This window comes from Thunnus maccoyii, chromosome 11 (genome assembly GCF_910596095.1).
Source record: "Thunnus maccoyii chromosome 11, fThuMac1.1, whole genome shotgun sequence".
NCBI classification, from domain to species: Eukaryota; Metazoa; Chordata; class Actinopteri; order Scombriformes; family Scombridae; genus Thunnus; species Thunnus maccoyii.
In genome coordinates, this window is record NC_056543.1 from 809,855 (window position 1) to 832,190 (window position 22,336).

Here is a 22,336-nt window from a genome sequence, read left to right on the forward strand (position 1 = left end):
TTCAGCTTCTCTGACTCTTTACATGAAGACTTCATCAGAACTGACTTGTCTCTGTTTGACTGTAATCAGTTGTATTAATTGTAAAACAAAGCGTTTCTCTTCAGGAGACTGATGAAAGCTTTCAGAATAAATCAGCAACACAAACAGAAAGCGTCAGCTGCCAGAGCCGACTCCTTCAATGAAAGTGAAGTATCTGCTGATTTCTGTCAGTGTCTTTCAGCTGCTCGTTAATTGAATTTCCTGTCGGGCTCCCCGCTGCTCGTCTTTCCACTGAGAAGCTGCCAAACGCAGCAGAGAGTGGGCGAGCTGCTAATGGCCTCTCTCCAGTAATTAAAACGCCACTTTATTTCTCTCCACACTCAGCTTCACATCACAAACACTTCACTGACTGAATCTGCTTCACTGCTGCACGTCCATCAGTCCTACTGACGTGTCCTCTATCGCCACCGCCAGGTCGACTTTTTACTCCTTTAGTGAAATATCTCAACAACTATCAACAGATGCTTTTTCTGCTCAGGATGAACCGTAATAACTCAGTGATAAGAATGTAGTTCAGTCAGCTCAGCAGATGTTTGCTGTGATGCAGTTCTCTTGTTTTCTGACTGAAAATTGGAAGAAGAAGAAGAAGAAGAAGAAGAAGAAGAAGAAGAAGAAGAAGAAGAAGAAGAAGAAGAGATTTAACAGTTTTAATGTTAACTATGTGGAAACTCTGTTAGTGTAGACACAAGTTTGAACGAGTAGTGTTTTATTGACCTGTAGAGGTTTATATGAAGATCAGATGGAATATTTGACATATTTGATAAATCATTTCTGTAAAACATCTGGGGACACATGCATAAATTAAATTAAACACATTATAAAAAACAGGATGTGTGGACCTCTGCATGTTTTATCTCCTCACTCTTACACACCTGACTCTAATTATTAACTCTTTATCAAGCAGCTGAAGCTCGTCGAGGGTTTGACAGAGTTAATAATTAGAATCAGGAGTGTTAGAGGAGATAAAACATGCAGGCTGATGAGATGAAATACGAGCTGACAGAATCTTTTAGTAAAACATTGTTTGTTTAGCTTCATAAACAGCTGCACTGAGATCAGTGAAATGTCATTCAAAGGCGCATTGATTAAGGTAACGCTTATTAATTGATTAATTTAAATTGACATAAAAGTCAACAGTTTATTTTGCTGTTAATGTTCTCGTTATTGTATCCTCAGCTGTGTCAGACCTTGTGAAGTCGGTTTAGATGTGAGCGCTACCGTCGATCACATGTGTGATGATGGTTTACAGTCCATGTGATGAATTAATGATATGAACTCTAGAAACAGCTGCACAGCTGTGTGTGATGTCAGCTGTTCTGCTGCTGCACAACCTCGCCGGCTTCTTTCCCTTCAGTTCATTGACAGGTGTAGAGACGGGTGGAGCGGGCAGCGTGTCTTCCTCCATCTATGGAGAACTGTTGAAGTGGAAATGAGGCTTGTGCATGTAAATGGACTGCACTTATATTCTTATATGGCGGCTTTCCTCCGACCACTCAAAGCACATTAACACATTCATACACTGGTGGTGCAGCCCAGTTCCTCCATGACTGAGATTTATGAAACAGAACCATAAACACACAGCTTTATAAATCTGATGAAAGTATTGCGTCTGGCTTTGTGCGCACACACAGTTTCAGTCATGAATCCACCAGGTCTGTCAGGTTCAGATCCACCGGACAGGAAATGTTCTGCAGAACCAAAACTTGGAGCTAAAAGAGAATAAAAAGTCACCAGATACACTTGAACATTACACAGTGTTGATATAAAGTATTGATCAAAGCAGCTGTGAATCACAGTGATCTGGAGGAGCTGTGAGTTACATAATAGAACATTGTGTCCTCCCGGCTTCATTTTAAAGTTATTCCTGTAATCCGGCCTGAAGCAGCGGCTGCTGGAGGAGAAGACGTCCCTCAGGTCCTCTCAGCAGCCTGATGTGTTCTGTAGGAGCGTTATGTAACAGCAAACAGCGCAGAGGCTAATCATAGCCTGTGTTTAACATGTGGTTAACACTGCACAGAGCACGCTCCATGTTCACTCACTGAGGTCACAAACAGCACAAAGTCTCACAGAAATCACAAACGTTCTTATATTATATATCTGCTTTTTAATGTTGTTTATTTGTTCATCTGTTTACTGGACAGCAGACAACTTTTACATTTTAAAATCGATTATTATCTCATACTTATCTTTATCAAAATGCTCAAAGTTCTGACTTTGTCTCACAGTATAATGACCTTTCTTATAAACTCACATTATCTTTTAACAGAACGATGTTTTCTGATAGAATTTTTAAGTTATTTCATAAAGTGAGTATTTTTTCAAAAAATTACAATTTTATCTCATAAGGACATTTCATCATAAAATTATCTTATGATAATTTTTTTATATAATTATATTGTCTCAAAATGTAACTTTTTTTTCATATCAGAGTTTCCATTATCAGGAATTAATGGACACCCTGCAGCCAATCAGAATCGAGTATTCACCCAGACCATGGTCTAATTCCAGTTATCATCTTATGATCATTATTGAACACATGAATGAACAGAATAATACAGCGTCTTTCAGCAGCATGAGTGAGAGTGTGAGGAGGAGCGTCAGGTTTGGTCATGTGGGACAGCAGAGCTTCATGTATGTGGGCTGAAGGTCGGCGGTCTGACAGCGATGACACGCTGCGACAGATGCAGCGCTGTCTGTCCTCCTGACATCCACCCGACCACTCACTCCGACCTCAGCGGGGTCATCTCACCGCTCCGTCACTTTTAGATCTTTGATTAAAAGTTAATGAGCTGAGGAATGCCGAGCAGCCGAGGTATTTCCACGCTGCAGGAACACAAAGGCTGCATGTCCTAGAGGACGCTGTCAGCAGAATAATGAGTCGCTTCATAAATCCTCCTACTGAACGCCTACATGCAACACAGCACACGGACACGTCCAACATGTCCAACCACAGGACACGGACACGTCCAACATGTCCAACCACTGCACACGGACACGTCCAACATGTCCAACCACAGGACACGGACACGTCCAACATGTCCAACCACTGCACACGGACACGTCCAACCTGTCCAACCACTGCACACGGACACGTCCAACATGTTCAACCACAGCACACGGACACGTCCTACATGTTCAACCACTGCACACGGACACGTCCTACGTGTTCAACCACAGGACACGGACACGTCCAACATGTCCAACCACTGCACACGGACACGTCCAACATGCCCAACCACAGCACACGGACACGTCCTACATGTTCAACCACTGCACACGGACACGTCCAACATGTTCAACCACAGCACACGGACACGTCCAACATGTTCAACCACAGCACACGGACACGTCCAACATGTCCAACCACAGGACACGGACACGTCCTACATGTTCAACCACAGGACACGGACACGTCCAACATGTCCAACCACAGCACACGGACACGTCCAACATGTTCAACCACAGCACACGGACACGTCCTACATGTTCAACCACTGCACACGGACACGTCCAACATGTTCAACCACAGCACACGGACACGTCCTACATGTTCAACCACAGGACACGGACACGTCCAACATGTCCAACCACTGCACACGGACACGTCCAACATGTTCAACCACAGCACACAGACACGTCCTACATGTTCAACCACAGGACACGGACACGTCCAACATGTCCAACCACAGGACACGGACACGTCCTACATGTTCAACCACAGGACACGGACACGTCCTACATGTTCAACCACAGGACACAGACACGTCCAACATATCCAACCACTGCACACGGACACGTCCAACATGTTCAACCACAGCACACGGACACGTCCAACATGTCCAACCACTGCACACGGACACGTCCAACATGTCCAACCACAGCACACGGACACGTCCTACGTGTTCAACCACAGGACACGGACACGTCCTACGTGTTCAACCACTGCACACGGACACGTCCAACATGTCCAACCACAGCACACGGACACGTCCTACGTGTTCAACCACAGGACACGGACACGTCCAACATGTCCAACCACAGCACACGGACACGTCCTACGTGTTCAACCACAGGACACGGACACGTCCAACATGTCCAACCACTGCACACGGACACGTCCAACATGTCCAACCACTGCACACGGACACGTCCAACATGTCCAACCACTGCACACGGACACGTCCTACGTGTTCAACCATAGCACACGGACACGTCCTACGTGTTCAACCACAGGACACGGACACGTCCTACGTGTTCAACCACAGGACACGGACACGTCCAACATGTCCAACTGCACACAGACACGTCCTATGTGTTCAACCACTGCACACGGACACGTCCAACATGTCCAACCACAGCACACGGACACGTCCTACATGTCCAACCACTGCACACGGACACGTCCAACATGTCCAACCACAGCACACGGACACGTCCAACATGTTCAACCACTGCACACGGACACGTCCAACATGTCCAACCACTGCACACGGACACGTCCAACATGTCCAACCACAGCACACGGACACGTCCTACGTGTTCAACCACAGGACACAGACACGTCCAACATGTCCAACCACTGCACACGGACACGTCCTACGTGTTCAACCACAGGACACGGACACGTCCAACATGTCCAACCACTGCACACGGACACGTCCTACGTGTTCAACCACAGCACACGGACACGTCCTACGTGTTCAACCACAGGACACGGACACGTCCAACATGTCCAACCACTGCACACAGACACGTCCAACATGTCCAACCACTGCACACGGACACGTCCTATGTGTTCAACCACAGGACACGGACACGTCCTACGTGTTCAACCACAGGACACGGACACGTCCAACATGTCCAACCACAGCACATGGACACGTCCAACATGTCCAACCACTGCACACGGACACGTCAAACATGTCCAACCACAGCACACGGACACGTCCAACATGTCCAACCACTGCACACAGACACGTCCAACATGTCCAACCACTGCACACGGACACGTCCTATGTGTTCAACCACAGGACACGGACACGTCCTACGTGTTCAACCACAGGACACGGACACGTCCAACATGTCCAACCACTGCACACGGACACGTCCAACATATCCAACCACTGCACAAGGACACGTCCTACATGTCCAACCACTGCACACGGACACGTCCAACATGTCCAACCACAGCACACGGACACGTCCAACATATCCAACCACAGGACACGGACACGTCCTACATGTTCAACCACAGGACACGGACACATCCAACATGTCCAACCACAGGACACGGACACGTCCAACATGTCCAACCACTGCACACGGACACATCCTACATGTTCAACAGAACACATCACGATCTTTAGTACAGATACTGACCTGTAGGAACAAACTGTACCCCAGATCTGTGAGCCAATAGGAAGAGAGAAGGGTCACTTCCTTTAGTTTCCCCACATGGATGTATTATAAGAGCTGGATATGGTACCGCCGCTCAGCCTTGCAGCCAATTTTTCCCAGCAGCCACTCATGGTATTGCAGCAACAAATTCCCCTGCGGCTCAAAAAGCATTTTCCCCATAGACCACCACTGTAAAAGAGACGTCTGTAAAAGTGTTGAGCAGACGCCTTAAACTGCAAACAAGGTTAATTATGACTCTTTCTATTATGACTTATTTTATCCTTTTATGTTTGTAAAACTTTCCTCGAGCCAAGAAAAGCGATATAAAAATCTGCAGCACCACCACAATGTAAAGTCTATGGGCTGAGTGGGAACTCATGGCCAGAGAAACACCACTGCACATATTTAGTGGGCCGCATACCCTCAGAAGTAAATCTGGAAACCAGAAACTTTCTTGGTGTATGCACCAGGTGAGAAATTCTTATTGGACTGAATAAGTACTATCTTTAGGTCCTGTATCCAACTCTTATAATACATCCATGGTTCCCCAGAAGTCAGGTATGTCACTTCCTTTAGAGTCCTCAGAATTCTTTCAGTGGCTCAAAGGGCTAAACGCTCCCTCCCTTCCATCCATTTGCTTCTTTTGGCTTTTTAAAAAGTTTTATCTTGCAGGTTGTAGTCTTAATTTCTAATTTATAAATGTATGCTCAGATTTTTCCCACTATGTTACAAAAATGAAATAGAAATATTTTTAATGAATAATGAACACTTTTTAACCTGTTATGATAATAAAGTGAATAACTTCTTTCACAAAACAAGTAATTTGAGGTAAATAATCTTTCTGATCCCATCGTATGTGAATGCATAAATGACAAACGTATCAGTCTTTAAGTTCATGTGTAGTTTTATTCCTTTATTCAACTCTCAGTCACTTTACATCATCTGACAGCAGCTGTGTAAATCTAATTCACAAGTATTTTTACTTATTGTTGTGAGTTTCCTACCTCCATTCATCCTGAGACACCAGCAAGCTGGAAGATGTTTCAGTGTAAAAACTTTGTGCAGAGCTGATGTGTGTGGATGATGCTCTATTTTTATCCAAAACACCTCCAGTGAAAAGTTCCAGCAGCAGAGCAGCAGCAGCAGCGCAGTGGCAGAGCAGCAGCGCAGCGGCAGAGCAGCAGCAGCAGCAGCAGAGCAGCAGCAGAGCAGCAGCAGCAGCAGAGCAGCAGCAGAGCAGCAGCAGCAGCAGAGCAGCAGCAGAGCAGCAGCAGCAGCAGAGCAGCAGCAGAGCAGCAGCAGCAGCAGAGCAGCAGCAGAGCAGCAGCAGCAGCAGAGCAGCAGCAGAGCAGCAGCAGCAGCAGAGCAGCAGCAGAGCAGCAGCAGCAGCAGAGCAGCAGCAGAGCAGCAGCAGCAGCAGAGCAGCAGCAGAGCAGCAGCAGCAGCAGAGCAGCAGCAGAGCAGCAGCAGCAGCAGAGCAGCAGCAGAGCAGCAGCAGCAGCAGAGCAGCAGCAGAGCAGCAGCAGCAGCAACGCTACCAAACAAACAAAAAGAAGCTGTTTCTATGTTCCTATTGGACAGATGAGCGACTGAGCAGCAGTGAACACAGCGTTACTACAGATTAGTGCTGGATTATAGCAAAGGGATTATATATGATGGGTCAGAATTGATCTGTAACTGGGACACCCATCACCGATCGAATCCAGGTCAATCTCATGTCATGTAGATTTGAACTTTCTCTGCAGACATGTGGAGAGTTTAAGGCTTTATGTTCAATCCTCTTATTGGACGTGAAGAGAAGATGAATCAGATTTACAGCCTGGATCTTGTTAGCTAAGAGATGTTTGTGGCCCGTTGTCTTTAAAATGACTTTACATTTTAAAGGCACGTTAAAATTATTGGCCAACAGTATTATGTATTGATTATAGTATTGACTATGTATTAATTATTCTATTAATTATTTATTATGTATTGATTATAGTATTGATTATGTATTGATTATAGTATTGATTATGTATTAATTATGATTACCCTCCGCGGTGCGGTCCGTCCTGCTCCTCCATGTTGTCAGTAAACCGCGGCTCTGACGTCCCGCCACTCTCCCTGCAGGGGGCGGGTACTTCTCTGTCATTCCAGCCGTCCTGTGTCGCGAGACCGCACATGATTGGTGGAGGAATACGGGCTGACCTCCTTCTACACATCCTATTGGTCACTGCCGGTGTCAGTCACAGCATCCAGATTCTATGGAAGGAGGTGAAAAAAAAACAAAAATAATCTGAGCGAGGCGGCCATCTTGCCTGGGAGAGAGTGGAAGTGAAGACGCAAAGGACCCGCAGCAGGAAGAACAAACCTCGGGTGTTTATTTTCATTCAGTCCGGGATCATTTACAGGACGGATCCGCTCTCTCGCTGAGGGGGAGCTGCTGGATGTGTACGCGGCCTGCGGGTTTCCTTCCTCGGTGTCCAGCTCGGGAATTCGCTCCCGTCCGACCAGTCGGGCTGCTCTCCGCGGAGCTAAGCTAACGGCTAGCCGGGCCAGCCAGCTGTCAGTGCCCGGGCAGAGTTCGTGAGCGGCGGATTCGGGGTTGAAGTTTCAGTCGATAACACTTTGTTTCACCGGGAGCGTGTGGACTCTGATCCCGGATCACACCACCATGCTAGCTGCTTTTTTTGTTCGATAACATGTCGTGAACAGTCGGGGTCAGCTTAGAGAAAAGGAGGCAGGTTTTGTAACTAAGAGGAGGAATTTGGAGCGACTTTACCAGCAGCTAGCTGTGGCTGGAGCTCCACTTAATCCCACTGTCATTCGTGCTCTGGAAATACACTAACAGTTAAATCGATGAAAATGTCCTCGATAAAGCCGGAGAAGAAGACTGTTTTTCTGTTCGCTATCGCCCCCAGTTTGACCGTCTCATGCCGGCTGCACAGCTGTCAGTGACTTTACTCTACCTGAGAGTCGGCCTGTCCATCTGCCTCCGATCCCGGGGAAGATACCTGAGGGTCGGCCTGTCGAGCTGCCTCTGATCCCGGGGAAGATACCTGAGAGTCGGCCGGTCCAGCTGCCTCTGATCCCGGGGAGGATACCTGAGAGTCGGCCTGTCGAGCAGCCTCTGATCCCGGGGAAGATACCTGAGAGTCGGATGATGTTTAATGGTTGTTGTAGGTGAAGCCTGCTAGCTGATCCCCGTCTCTTAACCAGGCCTGCTCTCTGATAAACGGCTTATATCTACGGCTCCGTGTTCAGGATTTACTTGGTTTCACGGTGGAGGATTCTGTCAGAGTCCTCACATGTTACATGGTGAGTTCAGGACTGAACTGGATGTTTGAACCGGGACAAAGCTCCGTCCTGCTCCATGGTGCAGGCGCTCAGAGTCGGCTGTAAGCAGCAGAGCCATCGCCGGGTTAAAGGGACGCTAATCCTGCCGTGTCTTCGCTTTGGGATTATAACTCAAATTAAGGATTTTTATCTTTGGATCCACAATGGGATCAGCGACCAAACTGGCCTTCAGTGTTTTCCTCATCTCCTGCTCCTCAGGTGAGTCTGCAGCCGTCACACAGCTCATACCTGTCAGGACACACTGTACATACAGGTGCAGTTGAGTCCACCATAATAACCACACAGAGCCTGTCATCACTGAGTCCACTACGCTCCACATTAATGACTAATTAGTATTTAAAAATGTCACACAGCTTTCTACAGCCCGAGGTGACGTTTTCAGATTGTTCATTTTGTCCAAAGATATTCAGTAGCAGCGATGGAAGTAACTAAATATATTTACTCAAGTACTTCAGTGCAGTTCTGAGGTACTTGTACTTTACTTGAGTATTTCCATGTGATGCTACTTTCTACATTTCAGAGGGAAATATTGTACTTTCTACTCCACTACATTTATTTGACAGCTTTAGTTACTTTTCAGATGAAGATTTGACACAATGGATAATATAACAAGCTTTTAAAATACAACACATTGTTAAAGATGAAACCAGTGGTTTCCAAGCTTTTTGGCTTTTGACGTCTTACAAAAAGCAGTGTGTAGTCGGGGTCACATTTCACATGTCTATGAGTTGTTAACAGCTCCACCAAATAGTGATTTTTCCCTCTAAACTTCTCACATGCTTTCATTTCAATAAATGTTCAAATGATCCAATATTTCAGCAAAAATCAAAGATTAGAGAAAAAGTCCAAAAACTGAAAACAGATTTGTGTATCAGAACTTTGTTTTTTCTTCTTTCCTCTCCCATTAATCATCTCACCACCCCTCAGATTTATCTGCTGACCCTTTGGAGGGGCCCGACCCCTAGGTTGGGAACCACTGGACTAAACTAGCTAACTGTATATAAAGTAGTGTAAACTAGCTCCACCTCCAGCAGCTACAACAGTAACATGCTGCTCTAACACTGATGCTTCACTATTAATAATCTAATGATGTCATATATAATAATAAAAATCTGTCAATTCTCCTCTTAATTCATCGATTATTTGTCATAAATGTCATTAAAATGTTGATAAAATCATTGACTCCTGCAGCTCTTCTAGACTAACAGAATGTTGTCGGACTGACAGGATCATATTCTGATAGTGAAATAAGTTATTTCGCTGGATTTGAACAGTGTCTCCAGCGTTTTACGGCGGCAGCAGTAGCGGCGGAGTCGGCTAGCTTGTGTCCAGTGTTTTTGTAATTACTCTCACAGCCAGAAGGGGCAGACAACAGTCCCGCACTGCAGCTTTAAAAGTTGGCAACTATTGATTAAAGGACTAATCGTTGCAGCTTTAGACAAACTGTAATGTACTGTAATTTAGCAGCTGACATATAGGCTGATATATCTGCAGTCAGCTGGTCTCTAGTTGCAGAACATCACAGCTTCAGTCACAACTATTTTATCTGAGTAAAGGTTCACACACTCAGAGATACTCAGCTGGACAGGCTGGAACCTGCTCAACTACTGAAACAATCAATATATTAGCTTCTGTAGTCACACAGCTGCAGAGACAGAGATCCCTTCCTTTAGTACAGAGACGCTTCATGTACGTCATCATCTGTTTACACACAACTGCTGTCACACCTCAGACAGGAAGCTGTTTACACTCAGGAGGTGATGTTAGCAGCACAGTGTCACAAGAACATCTGGACACATGCTGCTGCTGCTGCTGCTGCTGCAGTGAACACATCTGGATGAGAATGAACAGCTTCATGTTGTCCATCAGCCCTCCTGCTGTGTGTGTGTGTGTGTGTGTGTGTGTGTGTGTGTGTGTGTGTGTGTGTGTGGAGGTTCAGGTGTTGGTGTGGTGTTTGCTGACAGGTGACTCTTTGATCTGAGAGGTTTTGTGTGTCCTGCAACAACAGTCAGTACACATCGGCAGATATTTAGAGCAGAGCTGCAGCGATTAGTCCTCACAGAAATAATCAATCAATTCAGGGCTTTAGTTGCTTTATAAAATGTCAGACAATGGTGAACAATGTAAAGACGAGATGTTCAGTTTACTGTCACAGAGACTAAAGAAACCAGAAAATATTCACAGTGAACAAACTTGGACTCAAAGTGACTAATCGATATTAATACAGTTCTAAATCGATCAATGGTTTAATCAGTTTTCAAGGCGTCTGGGCTGTGAAGATAAAAGTCACATGTCCTTCAGGAGATTCATGAATGAATCCAGAAAATCATTGATAAGACTTGTTTGAATCATTTTGTTATTGATTGATCTGCTGTCAATATCTGAGTTCAACTATTCAGTTATTTTCTTTTCTTTTGCCAAAACTACAAAATATTCCATCAATAAATAGAGAAGCTGATCAGAAGCATCATGAACTAACGTGTGTTGATAACGATGATCAATGAGACGTATTGATCGTGTGCTGAGTGTGACAGTGTAGAAACCTCAGTGATTTATTGATAGTTTCTGATCGATACATCGCTGAGCCGCAGACACAAACGATGACAAGTCAAAGTTGAGTTTTGACTTGAGAAGCAGCAGCAGCTCAGAGTCCGTTCAGTAGCTCCTCTGCTTCCAGTCGACACGTCGGCGTCACAGCTGGAGGGAGCTGCTGATTGGCTGAAAGTGACACCTGTCAGGTGACCTTCATGCGGGGGCTGTTCTGAGCACGCTCAGATGTTTTCACAACAAACAGGCTGCAGCAGGAAGTCCTCCAGTAAACATCAGCTTTCTCCTCCCGCATTATCACAGCTGCCAGAACATTAATCAGCAATTATTTTGATCATTGAGTTATTGATACATGGTGCTCAGTGTTCCTCATGAATTCACTCTGTGTGAAACCTTTTAATTTCTCCTCTCTGCTTCTCAGGTGCCATCCTGGGACGCTCAGAGACTCAGGAGTGTGTCCACTACAACTACAACCCTTCCTCCTCCTCCTCCTCCTCCTCCTCCTCCTCTTCGGTGTTGGAGAGTCGGGGGAACCTCAGCGGGGTGGAGCCCTGCTACGGGGAGAAGGACAAGAGGCTGCACTGCTTTGCCACCTGGAAGAACGTGTCAGGAGTCGTGCAGGTGGTGAAACAGGGCTGCTGGTTGGACGACGTCAACTGTTACGACAGGTGAGCAGCAGCAGGGTTGAGCCGACGGGAACACACTCAAACCAGTTTGATATCAAGCCAAATACCAGACTGGACTGGTAACACTGATAGACGACAAACCCTCCGTTCTGAAAAAGACTTTCAAACTTTTATTGCAACATAACACACACACACACACACACACACACACACACACACACACACACAGTGTGTTGTAGCGTGACGGCATGTTTCTGGTTTCCTGTCAGCTCGTGTCTCTGCGTGTCGCTGAACTCGTTTACCTGCAGCTCTGACGTGTTTAAAGCTGCAGCAGGAGGAGCCGATCACACCAATATGATCAATACGTTTGTCTTTACCTCACCTGTACTGACCGCTGCTCACTGATGTCAGTCTGAAAGTTCAGTTTCTGCTGTTTTTTTTACTGTATGAGACTTGAGAAGACAATGATAGTGAGACAGTGGTGATGAAGGTGAACAGATTATTTAACTATTAGTGGACAAACTCTTACATATTTAAAACATTTAAAATGTTCCCAAGTTTATTCTTCCTAGCTTCCTGCATGTGTATTATTGTGTTGTGTTGTCACAAAGCAATCCAAACTCAAGGGCTACTCTACTAGCTATTTTTCAAGAGCTTTCAACCAGATCAGACAGTCTTCCTCAGCAGATGAAGTTGTTTAGTTGTCATGGAGACAGATCTGTTGATATGTCTTGAAAAGGAAGTATTAAAAGTACTGACACGTTGACGTTCACCCAGCTCTTCTTCTTCTTCATGAGCTCTGTGACGACGTTTGTTCTTCTTCTCCTGACAGGAGCGAGTGTGTGGAGAAGAAAGATGCTCCTGAAGTCTTCTTCTGCTGCTGTGAAGGAAGTTTGTGTAACAAAAAGTTCTTCTACAGCCCCGACCAGCCTCAGATACCGAGTAAGATCAACGTACCTGCGTCCATTTCTCCTGACAGAATGTACAGTTGAAAGTTTTCAGCAGTCTGTCCAAAGAAAACAGGACAGAGAGCCTGAATTGCTTCACACCATTGTACTGCAGACTGCATGTCCTCTCACATGACAAACACTGCAGATATACAGTAAATACAGTAAATACAGATATACAGTAAATACAGATATACAGTAAATACAGTTATACAGTAAATACAATAAATACAGATATACAGTAAATACAGTAAATACAGATATACAGTAAATACAGTTATACAGTAAATACAGTTATACAGTAAATACAGTAAATACAGTTATACAGTAAATACAGTTATACAGTAAATACAGATATACAGTAAATACAATAAATACGGATATACAGTAAATACAGATATACAGTAAATACAGTAAATACAGATATACAGTAAATACAGATATACAGTAAATACAGTTATACAGTAAATACAGTTATACAGTAAATACAGTAAATACAGATATACAGTAAATACAGTAAATACAGTTATACAGTAAATACAGTTATACAGTAAATACAGATATACAGTAAATACAATAAATACAGATATACAGTAAATACAGATATACAGTAAATACAGTAAATACAGATATACAGTAAATACAGATATACAGTAAATACAGTAAATACAGTTATACAGTAAATACAGATATACAGTAAATACAGTAAATACAGTTATACAGTAAATACAGTTATACAGTAAATACAGATATACAGTAAATACAATAAATACAGATATACAGTAAATACAGATATACAGTAAATACAGTAAATACAGATATACAGTAAATACAGATATACAGTAAATACAGTAAATACAGTTATACAGTAAATACAGTTATACAGTAAATACAATAAATACAGATATACAGTAAATACAGTTATACAGTAAATACAGTTATACAGTAAATACAGATATACAGTAAATACAGTTATACAGTAAATACAGATATACAGTAAATACAGATAACCAGTAAATACAGTAAATACAGATAACCAGTAAATACAGATATACAGTAAATACAGTAAATACAGATATACAGTAAATACAGTTATACAGTAAATACAGATATACAGTAAATACAGTTATACAGTAAATACAGTAAATACAGATAACCAGTAAATACAATAAATACAGTTATACAGTAAATACAGATATACAGTAAATACAGTTATACAGTAAATACAGTTATACAGTAAATACAGATAATACAGTAAATACGGTAAATACAGTAAATACAGATATACAGTAAATACAGTAAATACAGATATACAGTAAATACAGTTATACAGATATACAGTAAATACAGTTATACAGTAAATACAGATAATACAGTTATACAGTAAATACAGATATACAGTAAATACAGATATACATTTATACAGTGAATACAGATATACAGTTATACAGTAAATACAGATATACAGTAAATACAGATATACAGTTATACAGTAAATACAGATATACAGTAAATACAGATAACCAGTAAATACAGTAAATACAGATATACAGTAAATACAGATAACCAGTAAATACAGTAAATACAGATATACAGTAAATACAGTTATACAGTAAATACAGATATACAGTAAATACAGTAAATACAGTGATACAGTAAATACAGTGATACAGTAAATACAGTTATACAGTAAATACAGTTATACAGTAAATACAGATAATACAGTAAATACAGTTATACAGTAAATACAGATATACAGTAAATACAGTAAATACAGATAACCAGTAAATACAATAAATACAGATATACAGTAAATACAGTTATACAGTAAATACAGATATACAGTAAATACAGTAAATACAGTTATACAGTAAATACAGTTATACAGTAAATACAGTAAATACAGTTATACAGTAAATACAGTTATACAGTACATACAGTAAATACAGTTATACAGTAAATACAGATATACAGTAAATACAGTTATACAGTAAATACAGATAATACAGTAAATACGGTAAATACAGTAAATACAGTAAATACAGATATACAGTAAATACAGTAAATACAGATATACAGTAAATATGGTAAATACAGTTATACAGATATACAGTAAATACAGTTATACAGTAAATACAGTTATACAGTAAATACAGTTATACAGTAAATACAGATATACAGTAAATACAGATATACAGTTATACAGTGAATACAGATATACAGTTATACAGTAAATACAGATATACAGTAAATACAGATATACAGTTATACAGTAAATACAGATATACAGTTATACAGTAAATACAGATATACAGTAAATACAGATAACCAGTAAATACAGTAAATACAGATAACCAGTAAATACAGTAAATACAGATATACAGTAAATACAGTAAATACAGATAACCAGTAAATACAGTAAATACAGATATACAGTAAATACAGTTATACAGTAAATACAGTAAATACAGATAACCAGTAAATACAGTAAATACAGATATACAGTAAATACAGTTATACAGTAAATACAGTAAATACAGTAAATACAGTTATACAGTAAATACAGTAAATACAGATAACCAGTAAATACAGTAAATACAGATATACAGTAAATACAGTTATACAGTAAATACAGTAAATACAGTTATACAGTAAATACAGTTATACAGTAAATACAGATATACAGTAAATACAGATAATACAGTAAATACAGATATACAGTAAATACAGTTATACAGTAAATACAGATATACAGTAAATACGATAAATACAGTAAATACAGTAAATACAGATATACAGTAAATACGGTAAATACGGTAAATACAGATAATACAGATATACAGTAAATACGGTAAATACAGTAAATACAGTTATACAGTGATACAGTAAATACAGATATACAGTAAATACAGTTATACAGTAAATACAGATATACAGTAAATACGGTAAATACAGTTATACAGTGAATACGGTAAATACAGTAAATACAGTTATACAGTAAATACAAATATACAGTAAATACAGTAAATAGTTATACAGTAAATACAGATATACAGTAAATACAGATATACAGTAAATACAGTTATACAGTAAATACAGATATACAGTAAATACAGTAAATACAGTAAATAGTTATACAGTAAATACAGATATACAGTAAATACAGTTATACAGTAAATACAGATATACAGTAAATACAGTAAATACAGTAAATACAGATTTACAGTAAATACAGATATACAGTAAATACAGTAAATAGTTATACAGTAAATACAGATATACAGTAAATACAGTTATACAGTAAATACAGATATACAGTAAATACAGTAAATACAGTAAATAGTTATACAGTAAATACAGATATACAGTAAATACAGATATACAGTAAATACAGTAAATACAGTAAATACAGATATACAGTAAATACAGTTATACAGTAAATACAGATATACAGTAAATACAGATATACAGTAAATACAGTTATACAGTAAATACAGATATACAGTAAATAGTTATACAGTAAATACAGATATACAGTAAATACAGTTATACAGTAAATACAGATATACAGTAAATACAGTAAATACAGTAAATACAGATATACAGTAAATACAGTTATACAGTAAATACAGATATACAGTAAATACAGATATACAGTAAATACAGTTATACAGTAAATACAGTTATACAGTAAATACAGATATACAGTAAATACAGATAATACAGATATACAGTAAATACAGTAAATACAGTTATACAGTAAATACAGATATACAGTAAATACAGATAATACAGATATACAGTAAATACAGTTATACAGTAAATACAGTTATACAGTAAATACAGATATACAGTAAATACAGTAAATACAGATATACAGTAAATACAGATAATACAGATAACCAGTAAATACAGTAAATACAGTTATACAGTAAATACAGATATACAGTAAATACAGATAATACAGATATACAGTAAATACAGTAAATACAGATAACCAGTAAATACAGTAAGTACAGTTATACAGTAAATACAGATATACAGTAAATACAGATAATACAGTTATACAGTAAATACAGTTATACAGTAAATACAGATATACAGTAAATACAGTAAATACAGATATACAGTAAATACAGTAAATACAATAAATACAGTTATACAGTAAATACAGATATACAGTAAGTACAATAAATACAGATATACAGTAAGTACAATAAATACAGATATACAGTAAATACAGATAAGTACAGATATACAGTAAATACAGATATACAGTAAATACAGTAAATACAGTAAATACAGATATACAGTAAATACAGTAAATACAGTAAATACAGATATACAGTAAATACAGTAAATAGTTATACAGTAAATACGGTAAATACAGATATTTTTTCTTAAAATATTACGACTTTGATTATGATTAAAATGAAGTTTTCTTATCTTTATTTAACAACTAAACAACACACACACAACACATAAATCCATTTTGACCCCCCCCCCCCCAAAGAAAAGTTAGTTTAGATTTTTGTAATATTGTTTTTTTCTCATAAAATTATGACTTTTGTCACATTTTAATTTTCATTTTTTTATTGGCAAAAAAAAAAGAAAGTGCTCAAAGACGACGATGCTTTCTGTGTTGTCGTAGCTTCATAAACTCACCTTTATTTCCTGTCTCTGTGTTTGTTGCCGTAGCGACAAACAAGCCGGTGACATCGCCGCCTCCAGTGCTGACCACTCTGATGTACTCACTGGTTCCCATCATGGCCGTCACCGCCATCGTCTTCTTCTCCTTCTGGATGTACCGACACCACAAACTGGCCTACCCACCTGTACTGGTTCCCACACAGGTGAGACACACACACACACACTAATGTTACAGGCTTAAAACATTCAAGGACCTGATTGGTTCCTACTGATTGAACAGTGGTGTCACAGAATGAAGGTTAATTAGTAACAGCTGATAGGAGAAGTTACTGGCTGAAGCTTTTAATGGGTAAAAACCATCGACCGTTTACAAAGATGGACAACACGAAGCCAAAACATCTGGATCGCCCCCTGCTGGCTGCTGCAGTATAGGCCATAAGTCCCGCCCCCTCCGTGTTAGCCGAACTACTGCTCCCAATGACGTCACACAGGCAAGATGGCCGCCCCAAGAAAGCAGATATTTTGGCTTCACTTTTGGATAGCAACAGGAAGTGGAGACACGTCGTCCATATTTATATACAGTCGATGATAAATAACACGTGAACAACCTCTTAATATGTCATCATTAATTAACTTTAAAGTACTTATCTTATTGTTTAGTACATTTTAAGGGTTTTTTTACGCATAAAGAAGCCTGTAAGTCCTGCAGAAAGCCTTTAAAAAGCCCTTCATATTTCCAATCCATGAATGTTTCCAATAATTTGTCCCAAATCTGAGTAAATCTGTTAAATACCTGAATACTGAGTAAGAATATCATTAATAAAATCTCATTAACCTGCAGCCAAAATCCCTTAATAACACCTTAAACGCACAATATGTAATTTCAGCCGCTAGGCGTCTCAATCAAAACAATAACAAAAGACGGAGTGTGATGACGGTGTGAAGTAGCAAAGGATCATGGGAGTTGTTGTCTTCGTTGTTAAATAAGCAGCTTCACCGGGATAGGATTACTCCAGTGTTCATCATTCAGGAAGTTTTTACTCTCCAGAACAAACGGACCCGCAGATTACAGGTAAAAATACTAATTAAAGCTGTTTCACCTAAAAAATCAATATTTCTCCGACGATGTTTGGTGACCACCGGACTTCCTGGAGGGGCTGTTAGCCGAGCTGCTGCTAACGTTTGTCCAGTTTATTTCTCTGATAACTTAAGATCCAGACGTCCAATGACTAAAATCCTTCTTCCGGCTAAAAGATATAGTTAAAAACCACCTAAATTTATCATGAAAATGTGGCTTAAAACTGAATAAAAGTCCATTTATAACAGTTTGTGTGGAACAACCACAACGCCGATGTATTATCTTGTGTGTGTGTAAGTTACTCTTTGGTAGACGCCATTGTAGCGGACAAACACAGCGCCGCCGTATGCATCTGGTGCGTGTTTACTCTTTGGTAGAGGAGGTATGACGCCATCGACAGGCGACCAAATGAAACGGTCCGTTACTTTGATTAAATTACAGATTTCTCTGAGTTTGAAACTTGTTGTAAACATTTGGGATAATGTAAGTACACAACTCAACAACATATATAACACAGGTCTAGTTGTTTTTAGACATTTTAATGTGGAATAATTACATATTATAGCTTTAAGTTATCCTAAATACTTATTCATCATGTGAATTAAGGGGGAAGTCACAAACCTGCTAAAATCATTTGTTAATTTAAGTTTTTACAAGTTCAAATTCTTGGAGACATTAAGGGATATGGATCATTTCTCAGGGGTAAATTAAGGATTCATTAATTGTATTTTTATGGATTATCTGCAAGATTTAAGGATTTTTTTAAAAGGTAAAAACTGCTTAAAATCAAGCAAAGCAACATGAAAGCCATTCTTTCATTTATACCTTAAAAGGCCTTAAACATTCAAGGATGTTTCCCGTAAACTGCTGGTGAAACATTAAAAGCTTTTAACATATAACGTGTCAGTTAAACTCACAAACCACTTCAAGTCTCCGTTATTAGTTAATTAAAGGACACGATGAAGCTTCTGCAGCGTCAAACACTTATTGATCAGACTGACCTACACTCCGCTGCTCCTCCCCCCTCTGATACACGATCAAACTGTCTGAAAGTAACATTATAATCTCATATATTCTATAGAACAAGGTTTCCTTCAGCTGCTTGTGTTTGAAACATTTAGCTTTCGACAACTTTGACGTCTTTTGTTCAATGAAAACTATAAAAACAGATTCGTCGTTGTAAAAGTATCAGAGTTTAAAATCAAGACGTCATTTGAAAGAGTTTAAAAAGGTTTGATTCAACGTCTCTGATCAGGCTGATCTGGTGTTCAGATCAATGACCTGTGGACAGGAAGTGGAGATCAGACCAACATCACAGATCAATACTTCATATTACACATTCAGACAAACTTCCACAGAGATAGAAAACAGTAATTACTAATAAAATATACACACACACACACCTACATGTTGTAAACACACATCAATACAGTTACTGATGATAACAGAAGGAAAGTATATCGGTTAAATAACACCTCAGTTAGGTCATCAATAGGAATCTGTATTGATCAGATGTAATCAGGTTTAGTTTTTGATCACTTCCTGATGCTCATCCGTCCAGAAATAACCATGTGCACATGCAGCAGCTGGAGTTCCTCCAGCATGAAGATGTTTTAGTGTCTTGAATCAATAATCAGATGTGAATCTGTGTTTCTGCCTCTCCTCTCGGACCAGCACGCCTTTCATATAATGATCGAGGTAAGAAGATCAAACGTCGCATTGTTTCTGTTGCTCAGCTTCACTGCATCTCTCTGTCCGATTTTATTTTGGGTTTGATTTTTGCATCTTTATTGTCTCCACCAGCCTGACGTCACACTTTCTTCTCTGCCACGTGATTTCAGTTTTTTCTTTATGCTGTGTGATTGGTTGTTGACGTTGTGATGGAGCGATTGGACGTCCAGCGGCGGTCTGTGCATGACGCGGGTCGAGCATGCGGTCAGGGTCTGGAGGAGGTTCACACCCGACCCACGTTTATCAGCTCCGATCCCATTCAGATACCTGCCGATACTGATACTGATACCAGAGCTCTTTCTTCTTTATTATTGTTGTTGTTGTTGTTGTTGTTGTTGGTATTATGTGTAAGGTGACATGAGGCTGTAATAAAACACACAGCACCACTTATTAAAAGAGAAAAAAATACAGAAAAATGCATTAGATTTAAATATATTCCAAAGCCAGTCAGTCAGCTTCACATACAAACAGGTGTAGGAGTGCTGGTTGCTATGGCAACTCCTTTAATGTTTTGAAAATCTTGAACAAATCAAGTGCACAGCAATGCATTAGCAACAGGAAGTAGATAAAGTAATAAGAGAGTTTCAGTTTCTTCACGAGGTTTTCAAAGTGAACATTTGAAATAAAAGTGATGCAGAGAAATAAACATCTACACTAGAGCCTGTTTGGGTCGGAGGATCTGAGCGTCGCCCCCCCGGCAGCCACAAGCACGACTCTGCTGCCTGCAGCGGCCCGATGACAGCGCACGTTTCCCGGCCTGCCGCCGAGCTGCAGGCGTCGGGATGAAAGCGCGTGTCGCTGTGTGTGAAGACCATAGACCTTCTCAGTGGTGTTAAAGTGTTAAAATGAGCCGGGAGTGTGTCGTCTGGTGCAGCTCGCTCTCAAAGTCAAAGGCTAATGTGTCGGCTAGCTGGTCAGCCAGTGGACGCGCTGCAGACTGTCTCCATGTTTAAAGTAAAAGTTGTTAAAGTGTCAGGTTGACACGTGTTGTTGTTGTTGTTGTTGTTGTTGTTGTTAGCTGCTGGGGTCCAGTCTGAATCAGTAGCTAGTTGAATGTTACCCGGGTAGCTTCCTGCTAACATCAGGTTCATAATACTGTAAGGACAATGCTGCAAGCTGGTGTGCTAGGTGGCTAGTTAGCATGAAGCTGTCACAGCTGGCAGCTGAATGAGTTCCGCTACATAACGGACATCATTTCTTCTTTCTCAGTGTTTAACTTTATGTTAGTTTGTGAGAAAACTACCAGGAATGACTGCTGTTTAGTAAACGGTGGGAAGTAAAGAACACGTAGTCCTGATCAGACGATGGAATCTGGATCAGTACGTCGATCGTTAATGTCGGTCCGATATCCGATGAGGGATTTACGTCAGTATCGGCACCCGATACCGATATCGGATCGGTATCGGTGCATCCCAACACACATCACCCCCATCCTTCACCCCATCACCAGTCCCACCAGTCCCACCAGTCCCACCAGTCTGAGGCCAGCTGGACGCCGCCGAGGTCACAAAACAAAATACCTTTAAATACCTTTTGTTACAGAAACAATAAAACAAAATTACAAAACTATAATCCGTCCTAACACACATCAACGTTGGGACTTTGGTTTTATTTGGTTTATTGACAACATTCCAATATATTTGTTAAAAAAACCAACTTATCAGACTTTATGGATAAACATTTGATAATTCATGTCGTCCACCTACTTTTATCAGGACAGACTGATGTTCAGTGACATTAAAATAAGTCAGAAAATAAAGATAAAGAGCTTGAAAAGTAAATCTGAACAAAAAAAATGATAAAATTCTTTCAAAGAGCAGTAAAAGTAAAAAGTATCACACTTCAAAAGGAAACCAGGTCATGAAAGATAGTTTGAGATGTAACAAGTCAAATCTGTTTATTGTTCAGTTGTTCAGTTTCTTTCTTGTCTCCATGTTGTTCCTCCAGGACCCGGGTCCTCTGCCGCCGTCCCCCATCCTGGGCCA

General features: G+C 40.3%; 1 protein-coding gene across 1 annotated transcript in view; it reads left to right on the forward strand.

Annotated features, from left to right (window-relative positions):
• The first annotated feature begins 7,472 nt into the window (after positions 1 to 7,472).
• acvr2aa (activin A receptor type 2Aa) overlaps positions 7,473 to 22,336 on the forward strand; it is a 24,023-nt gene continuing 9,159 nt past the window's right edge. The window contains exons 1-5 of the mRNA XM_042425907.1: positions 7,473 to 8,970; positions 11,741 to 11,987; positions 12,778 to 12,887; positions 17,591 to 17,745; positions 22,299 to 22,336. The exon at positions 22,299 to 22,336 is cut by the window's right edge and continues 106 nt beyond it. Of these exons, the coding sequence (XP_042281841.1) occupies positions 8,916 to 8,970; positions 11,741 to 11,987; positions 12,778 to 12,887; positions 17,591 to 17,745; positions 22,299 to 22,336 (605 nt within the window). The 5' untranslated portion in view covers positions 7,473 to 8,915. The remainder of the gene's footprint in view (positions 8,971 to 11,740; positions 11,988 to 12,777; positions 12,888 to 17,590; positions 17,746 to 22,298) is intronic.